Source organism: Sorex fumeus, unplaced genomic scaffold (assembly GCF_029834395.1).
Source record: "Sorex fumeus unplaced genomic scaffold, SorFum_2.1 ptg000063l, whole genome shotgun sequence".
In the NCBI taxonomy this organism is placed as follows: Eukaryota; Metazoa; Chordata; class Mammalia; order Eulipotyphla; family Soricidae; genus Sorex; species Sorex fumeus.
Window position 1 is genome coordinate 75,545,075 of NW_026606120.1, and position 9,315 is coordinate 75,554,389.

General features: G+C 49.4%; 1 protein-coding gene across 1 annotated transcript; it reads left to right on the forward strand.

Annotated features, from left to right (window-relative positions):
• Positions 1-157: 157 nt before the first annotated feature.
• On the forward strand, positions 158-9,154 carry KLHL10 (kelch like family member 10). Its single transcript, XM_056128207.1, has 5 exons — positions 158-300; positions 4,655-5,144; positions 7,218-7,835; positions 8,311-8,460; positions 8,642-9,154. Exons 2-5 carry the CDS (start codon positions 4,725-4,727, stop codon positions 9,014-9,016), a joined length of 1,563 nt encoding a protein of 520 aa, XP_055984182.1. The 5' UTR covers positions 158-300; positions 4,655-4,724; the 3' UTR covers positions 9,017-9,154.
• The last annotated feature ends 161 nt before the right edge of the window (positions 9,155-9,315 follow it).

Here is a 9,315-nt window from a genome sequence, read left to right on the forward strand (position 1 = left end):
GAGGGTCCCGGCTGGGGCGACTTGTGGGGGGATTCTTTCTAGAACAAAAGTCCCGGGACAGAGTTGGGGCCTGGAACCCCCACCTCCCCGCAGGAGGCCGCCGGGAGGGGATGTGTAGCCACGAAGCGTGTGCACCACCGCATGAAGGTTGCTGCCTCCCGCAGGCTCCATCCCCAAGAACGTGACCAGCAGCACCTCCAGGGAGCGGGAGGACCCGGGAGAACTGGGCCAGGATGAGATGCAGTGACTCCTCCTTTCCTGTCCCTTCCTCCTCCTCTGACTTGCTCTTCCAGAGTCCAGGTGGGGAAGAAGGTAGCAGAGAAGTAAGGGTGGGGATGGGGGGTGTCGAGGCTGGAGCTGGGCAACAGGGAGCGAAATGAATGATAGCTCTTATGTGGAGTTGGGTGGGGTGGGGTGGGGTGGGGGTATCCTGGTGCGGCCCCAGGAAGGAGGTGTGGGGTGTTCCTCAGCCTGAGTGGTGGTGAGGGACAGTGGGATGGAGAGAGGGACAGGAGAGTTCCAGAACCTGAGAGCACAATCTGGGGTGATCTCACTGCGGGCCCAGGATTCTGGAACTTGGGCTGCCGGATGGGCCCTATATGAAAGATGTAGTAGGGAAAAGGAGCGACAGCTGGCTATAGGGGCCCCCCACAACCCTCCCAGACACCCTAGGAGAGCAGCCTCTCTCCGCTGGTCCCGGGGTGCCATGGAGATGGAGAGCACGGCGGCCTCCACCCGTTTCCACCAGCCTCACATGGAGAGGAAGATGAGCGCGATGACCTGTGAGATCTTCAACGAGCTTAGGCTAGAGGGCAAGCTCTGCGACGTGGTCATCAAGGTCAATGGCTTTGAGTTCAATGCCCACAAGAACATCCTCTGTAGCTGCAGTTCCTACTTTAGGTATACCAGGGTTGCTGAAGGAAGCCCGTGGGGACATTGGGCTCGCTTGGAGACATGTGGGGAGTTTTGAGTTTCCCGGCCCAGGGACCCTGGGGCCTGGCTTATTTGCTCTCTAAAAGGCACCCCTAGGGGCCAGAGCCTCTTCGAAATCTCCACCAACAATTGGTTGAAACAGGTGCTTCTCTCTTGGATGCTTCCTTAAGCCACTTTTGGGAAGGTTGGATCTCCATCCTGGATTTCCTTCTTAGACTTATAACCGTGCCACTTTCGCCACACCAATGCCCTTCTCCCCTCAAACAGGGTGATGCACATAGATGGGAAAGAGGGCCTGTGAATGGGCAGTGGAGGAAAAAAGACCCGGAAATATTTAGAAGAAGAAAAAGGGAGCTGGGGCCTAAACCATGTAACCCAAGAAGACTGTTGAACATAGCTTGTTCCTGAGCTGAAAATGTTTAGGTCATCATCAATACCCGTGGAAATATGATGTGTTCCACCTGGTGCTAAAAATGCTCATTCATCTAGATTTAGAATAGAGCCCCTAAAAAGATCGTCTCCACAAATTTTTATTCCCTTCAGACCCTGTCACAAGCCCTCCCCTCCATTGAATGAATACAACCACACAGGTCCATGACTGGGTTCCAGGGACATGGGTGCACAGTGACACTAGAATGCATTAACATTTGTAGGTGTCACCAGATTGTTTTGAGGTTTCTTTTTTCCTAACCACTAAAGCATGCTAAAAAATATATTCTCAGCTCAGGGACAGCACACAAATAAAAGGGGAGGTTGAGAGGTTATAGCTATGCAGGTCCTTGCTTACAGAATTTTTTTTCTTTTTGGGCCACACCCAGCAATGCTGAGGGGTTACTCCTGGCTCTGCACTCAAGAATTACTCCTGGTGGTGCTTGGGGGACCATATGGGATGCTGGGAATCGAACCCTGGTCAGCCACGTGCAAGTCCTACCCCCTGTGCTATCGTTCCAGCCCCTGTGCTATTGCTCCAGCCCCCTGCTTACAGAATTTAATCTGAGCTCACATTCCTACAAAACTTTGAGAAAAAGGAAGCAATGTATAAGAGGTCCTCCTGCCTTCTTTAGCACCTTAGCCAAGTTCCTTGCTGCATAGTAGGGCCCAGTAACTGTTGTGGTTTCATAGTTTATTGCTTCTATATTATTTTCCAATTGATTCCCCTGGGCTGGGAGGTGGCTCCCAAGAGTTGGAGTGATTGCTTTGTCTGTGGGAGCCTTAGGTTTGTCAGCTTTACACACTCCCCCAGGCATCGTCAGGAGTGGCCTCCCACACTGTGGTGTACACCCAGCCCCCATATTCTATTCCCCGTCCCTGTCTGATGTGATGATCGGGGTTGCACACCTTTGGTTGTGGTGCTTTCACACGTGCTTGTGGGGACTCTGGTTATGGTGCTTTTGGGGTATTGCACTCTGCCTGCTGCCAGGCCTGGTGATTGGCACCTGTGGAGCGGGATTGAGGGTCAGAATCACTGGCAAGGCAGCTGCCTTGCCACCAAACCAGGCCAGGCCCCCGGCAGTCACTGATTGATTGGTTTTGGGGTCACACCAGACTGTGCTCAGGGTTTACTCCTGGCTCTGGGCTCAGGTCACTCCTGGTGGGTTCAGGGGACCTTATGGAATGCGAGAAGTGGAACCTGGGTTGACCATGTGCAATGCAAGCTCCTTACCCGCTATAATCTCTCTCCAGCCTCTAGTTATTTATTGTTTGTTTTGGGGCCACACCCAGCAGTGCTCAGGGCTTATTCCTGGCTCTGTGCCCAGGGATCACGCCTAACAATGCTGGAGGAACCCTATGGGGTGTCAGGGATCAAACATGGGTCAGCCCCATGCAAGGCAAGCACCCCGCTTACTCTCTCAAGCCCCCCGTAATTTATTTATTTATTTGCTTTTTGGGTCACACCCAGAGATGCTCAGGGGTTACTCCTGGCTCTGCACTCAGGAATTACCCCTGGAGGTGCTCAGGGGTAATTGAAACCGGGGTGCTGGGAATTGAAACCGGGTCGGCTGCGTGCAAGGCAAATGCCCTACCTGCTGTGCTATTGCTCCAGCCGAGTTATTTATTCTTGAATGCTTATCTTGTGTCAGGAATTATTCTGGTTACGGTCGTGTCCTCAGGAAGTGTACTGAGTATGAGAATTAGGCATGGAAGAAATGATATGCCATCATATCATTAAATGTGAGAGGGAAAAAGCAAAGAAGGGGGACAGGGAATAACGGCGGCAGTTTTACAAAGGATGATCAGCGGCCAGAGTAATAATACAGGGGTCTCGGTGCTTGTCTTGCACAAGGCTGACTTAGATTCAATTCCTGGACTGTAAAGGGTCTCTGAGCAACATGAATAGTGACCCTGAAGTGAGCACAGAGCCAAGAATAAGCCCTGCCAAGTGTGGCCCAAACCATGCCTCTTCCCCCCCCCCCTCAAAAAAAGACAGATGCATGAGATTAATTAGCAGGTAACTTTCAGTAATCAAAGCCAGAGGCCAGAGAAGACAGTGGTCACTTAAACCAAGACCCTAACAATGAGTGGTGAGAAGTTACCAGATTCTGGATATGCATTGGACCATACTATTGTATATGTATTTTTTGTTTTTCAGTGTTGTTGTGAGGACCACATCCAGGATACAGTGCCAGGGACCAAGCTGGGTACCTGCTCTTAGTCAGCTACACTGTTTCAGAAGGGAATTGCTCACTTAGAATTTTTTTTGTTTTTGTTTTTTGGGTCACACCTGGCGATGCACAGGAGTTACTCCTGGCTCTGCACTCAGGAGTTAATCCTGGCGGTGCTCAGGGGACCATATGGGATGCTGGGAATCAAACCCGGGTCGGCCGCGTGCAAGGCAAATGCTTTACCCGCTGTGCTATCTCTACAGCCCCTCACTTAGAATTTTCTGAGCAAGCTGGCCTTTGTGGGCCCAAGTTTGGCCAGAAGAGACCTGGGTTGCACCCCCTGCTGGCCCCCACCCAGATCTTCATTCTGATTTCTTGCTCTATGAAATTAAGAGAAGTCCAAGTTTTTAGGAGGAAAATGTACAAGTGAGCAATATAAAAATTCTTTTATTTCTTTTTTTTTTGCTTTTTGGATCACACCTGGCAATGCACAGGGGTTACTCCTGGCGTTGCACTCAGGAATTACTCCTGGCGGTGCTCGGGGGACCCTATGGGATGCTGGGAATCGAACCTGGGTCGGCGGCGTGCAAGACAAATGCCCTACCCGCTGCAGTATCGCTCAGCCCCAAGCAATATGAAAATTCTTGGGAAGAAATTTGCCCACGCCTGCAGCAGCCTCCACATACCCACCCCCAACCCCACCTGCCATTTATTTCCATCGGGGGTCTCTCTGCGCTTTTTGTAGAAATGTCTGTATTCATCATGCCTAGCGGGACTCAGGGGGACCATTTGGGGTGCTGGGGATCGAACCAGCTTGGCCACGTGCAAAGCAGACACCCTATCTACGATACTATCTTTCCAGCCCCCAAAGTCCATATTCTAAGAAATAGCAGAGGGGGCCAGAACTATAGTACAGTGGGTAAGACACTTGCTTTGCATGTAACCAACCAGTGTTCAATTCCCGGCACCCCATATGGTGCCCCAAATACTGCCATGACTGATTCCTGAGCACAGAGTAACCCCTGAGCATTGCTGGGTGTGGCCCAAAATCAAAAGAAAAAAACAGCAGAGTGCTGCTGGGAAACTTTTGGGTGACCGCAAGTTTCTTTCTTTTCCAGAGCCTTATTTACAAGTGGCTGGAACAACACTGAAAAGAAGGTCTACAACATTCCTGGCATTTCCCCCGACATGATGAAGCTAATAATTGAATATGCATACACCCGGACCGTCCCCATCACACCGGACAATGTGGAGAAGCTGCTCGCTGCTGCAGACCAATTTAACATCATGGGCATTGTCAGGGGCTGCTGCGAGTTCCTTAAGTCGGAGCTGTGTTTGGATAACTGTATTGGTATCTGCAAGTTCACAGACTACTACTACTGCCCCGAGCTGAGGCAGAAGGCGTACATGTTCATACTGCACAACTTCGAAGAGATGGTGAAAGTCTCCGCGGAGTTTTTAGAGCTCTCAGTCACCGAACTTAAGGATATCATTGAGAAAGATGAACTCAACGTCAAACAAGAAGATGCTGTGTTTGAGGCCATTTTAAAGTGGATTTCTCATGACCCCCAAAATAGGAAGCAGCATATTTCAGTTTTGCTTCCCAAGGTCAAGTTTAGTTATTCATTTGTGGAGGCTTCACAGATCACTTTGGTTTCCTTTGTCCCCAAGGGATTGTCCTGAGGTCTGACCGATTCCAGGTGGATTCATTTCCACGCACCTAGAACGCATCTTCTACTAGTCTCTGGAACTTTCTTTCCCTTTGATGAGCGATAGCACAGGGGTAGGGTGTTTGTCTTGCAAGCAGCCGGCCCGGCCGAGCCAGGTTCAATTCCTCTGCCCCTCTCGGAGAGCCTGGCAAGCTACCGAGAGTATCTCGCCCTCACGGCAAAGCCTGGCAAGCTCCCAGTGACGTATTCGATATGCCAAACACAGTAACAGCAAGTCTCACAATGGAGACGTTACTGGGTCTGCTCGAGCAAATCGATGAACAACGGGAGGACAGTGCTACAGTGCTATTCTTCGACCAGAATTCTCCGTGGTCGTGAGTGTGGATAGGCAAAGGCAAGGCCTATTCTTCCTTTCACCCTTTGTACCTTGTGCATTTCCCAAAACTCAAGGTAGAAATTAGCCAACAAACCAAACACTGTACATTGTACATAACTGTAGGTACTTGGTGCCAATCTGTTGTTTTGCATTTAGGGACATGGATATTCAATGAACAAACACTAATACTTTTCCCTGGTCTAATATTACTGTCAAGTGACCAAAGAACAAGCTAGTTCTATGACCATCTGAGGTGCCCTCCTTGTTTTTTTTTTCTTTTTGGGTCACACCCAGCAATGCTCAGGGGTTACTCCTGGCTCTGCACTCAGGAATTATTCCTGGCAGTGCTTGGGGGACCATATGGGATGTTGGGAATCGAACCCGGGTCGGACGCGTGCAAGGCAAACGCCCTACCTGCTGTGCTATTGCTCCAGCCCCTTTTTTTTGCTTTTTGGGTCACACCCGGTGATGCACAGGGGCTACTCCTGGCTTATGCACTCAGGAATTACTCCTGGCAGTGCTTGGGGGACCATATGGGATGCTGGGAATCGAACCCTGGCAAATGCCCTACCCGTTGTGCTATTGCTCCAGCCCCTCTTCTCCTAAACATAACTATTTAAACAGAGTTGTAAGGGCCAGGGAGACAGCTCAAAGGGTATGCAGTTTATGCAGGAGGCCAGACTTTGATACCTAAAACTGCATAGTCCCAGCCCACAAATAGCACCAAGAACTGAGCAGAACCAGGAGTAGCCTGGGCACTGCTAGGTATAGCTCAAACCCCACCCCCTCTCCCCAAATTGATTTTTTGTTTTTTTTATGGTTTTAGGCCACATCTGTTGCTCAGGGCTTTCTTTTGGCTCTGCATTTCAGGGATCACCACTGGTTGGGCTCGGGACCCTATGTTGCCGGAGATTAAATCCAGGTGCAACAAGTACGAGGCAAGCGCCCTAAACACTGTACTATGGCTGGTCCCTGCAAATCGATGTCTTTGCTGGGGATGTGGCTCTGCAATAGAGCACTCACATATGAGAGGCCCTGTCGATCTCTGGGTTTGCAAAAGTCATAAATAGTATTGTTAATATGTGTGTGTGTGGGGGGGTGTAACCCCGGGAATACATCTACTAATAATCAGGCCAGCTAGAGTCCAAGGATGCAGCGCTACTCAGCCCCTGCAGTGCCTATGACCACTAGGGTCACCCCCCATCAATGCTCAAGGCCCTCCAAGCTATATCCAGTGATGTTCAGGGGACCCTGTGGTGTTAAGGATCGAATTGGAGTCAGGCACATGCAAGGCATGCACCCACACCCTTGTACTATCTTCCTGGCCATAATTTTGTTATGGCCAGGGACCACTCAGGGACCACTCCTGGTCGTGCTTGGGGACTGTATGTGGTGCCAGAAATTGCACCGGGGTTCAAGCATGTAAGGCAAGTGCCTTACCTCCTTTACTGCCTCCAGTCCCCTACCTGGCCTATCTATCTATCTATCTATCTATCTATCTATCTATCTATCTATCTATTTAAGGAAGAAATATAACCCTACTGCCAAAAGCCAACTGAAAATTCAGGGTTCAGGGATAAGGGCTTTCTGGGGACCCTCACTTCATCTGAATGACGTTCTGTATTTCTGTCTTAGGTTCGCCTGGCCCTAATGCACGCTGAGTACTTCATGAACAATGTTAAGATGAATGATTATGTCAAAGACAGCGAGGAATGCAAGCCAGTCATCATCAATGCCCTGAAGGCCATGTACGACCTCAACATGAATGGACCCTCTAATTCTGACTTCACCAACCCACTCACCAGGCCCCGCCTGCCCTATGCCATCTTATTTGCAATTGGTGGCTGGAGTGGTGGGAGCCCCACCAATGCCATTGAAGCCTATGATGCTCGGGCAGACAGATGGGTGAATGTCACGTGTGAGGAAGAGAGTCCCCGTGCCTACCACGGGGCGGCCTATTTGAAAGGTTATGTTTATATCATTGGGGGGTTCGATAGTGTAGACTATTTCAATAGTGTTAAGCGTTTTGACCCAGTCAAGAAAACATGGCACCAGGTGGCCCCGATGCACTCCAGACGTTGCTATGTCAGCGTGACAGTCCTCAGCAATTTCATTTATGCCATGGGAGGATTTGATGGCTACGTGCGTCTCAACACTGCTGAACGTTATGAGCCAGAGACCAACCAATGGACACTCATTGCCCCCATGCATGAACAGAGGAGTGATGCCAGCGCCACAACACTCTATGGGAAGGTAAGACCCTCGGGGTGGGCTGGGTAGGGCCAAGAGGTGGACACAGACAAGCCCAGAAAGAATATTCTGGGGTATTTTTTTTGGGGGGGGAGGGAGGGAAGAGGGTAGGTGGAAAATAAAAGTGGCAGTACTTGCTTTGCAGTATTAACTCTTTCCTCAGATGACTTAGTGAACTACCAGAAGTGGCAGAGTGCAGTCAGGAGTAGCTCCTGAGTATACCAAGGGGTGTGGTCCAAAGCCAAATGAAACAAAGGATTGTGTATTCTGCATGCAGGAAGGCTGGGTTCCATCCCAGGCACCGCATGCACTATGGATCACCACTAGGAATGACCCTTGAACACTAAGCTAGTCACAGCCAAAAATCAAAGCGTACACACACACACCAGCACCAAAAGCACCCCCCCCCCCCATATATAGTTAGTTCCTATTCCCCAGAGGTAGCAACTTTAATCACCTTGAGATCTTCCTCACACAGGTCTACATATGTGGTGGGTTTAATGGAAATGAATGCCTGTTTACAGCAGAAGTGTACAACACGGAAAGTAACCAGTGGACAGTTATAGCACCCATGAGAAGCAGGAGGAGTGGAATAGGTGTAATTGCTTATGGAGAACACGTATACGCAGTGAGTTGACCTTGCACCGCCACAAAAACGCCCCTAGATTTCCTATTAGCAAATAGGTTGGGTGAGCATTTGAAAAGCTTCTTCCCCCTGGATTTGCGAGGCATGTCCCCTACCCCCCAGCAGGCCACCTCTGTGCATGGAAGACGTGGTTAAGTCACCATGTTTCCTTTGCTGTCCACAGGTAGGCGGCTTTGACGGAGCTAACCGACTTAGGAGTGCAGAAGCCTACAGCCCAGTGGCTAATACTTGGCGCACGATCCCCACTATGTTTAATCCTCGTAGCAATTTTGGCATCGAGGTGGTAGACGATCTCTTGTTTGTGGTGGGGGGCTTTAATGGCTTTACCACCACCTTTAATGTTGAGTGCTATGATGAAAAGACCGATGAGTGGTATGATGCTCATGACATGAGCATATACCGCAGTGCTCTTAGCTGCTGTGTGGTACCAGGGCTGGCCAATGTTGGGGAATACGCAGCTAGACGGGACAACTTCACAGGATTAGCACTGCGAGATGAAGTAAAATACTCCGCTTCGACAAGCACCCTACCTGTATGAGCCTCTTCATTTAGCTAATAATAAAAGGTCTAAGCAATAAGAATTAATTCTTTTTTTAAATAAATGCAGTGTTTAAACTTGTAAGAGTACTGGAAAATGTTCAACTTAAGGGAGCCAAGGGTTGGATTAATGAGTAAGAGGGAAGAAGAAAACAGTTATATTCAACAATGCATAATTTAAAATGAAAAAAAAAAACACACAGAAACCAAATGTAAAGAAATAAGTTTATTTAAAACTTTCACCTAGACGATTAGTTGCTTTAACACAGAACAAGATAGCTTTAGAAACATAAAACAAAC

Excerpts from the sequence above, each read along its gene's own strand:
- KLHL10 (XM_056128207.1), top strand. The coding sequence starts at position 4,725 with ATGATGAAGCTAATAATTGAATATGCATACACCCGGACCGTCCCCATC. Across the intron at positions 5,145-7,217 it reads TTTCAGTTTTGCTTCCCAAG|GTTCGCCTGGCCCTAATGCA; the intron begins GTCAAGTTTAGT and ends TTTCTGTCTTAG. Across the intron at positions 7,836-8,310 it reads CCACAACACTCTATGGGAAG|GTCTACATATGTGGTGGGTT; the intron begins GTAAGACCCTCG and ends TTCCTCACACAG.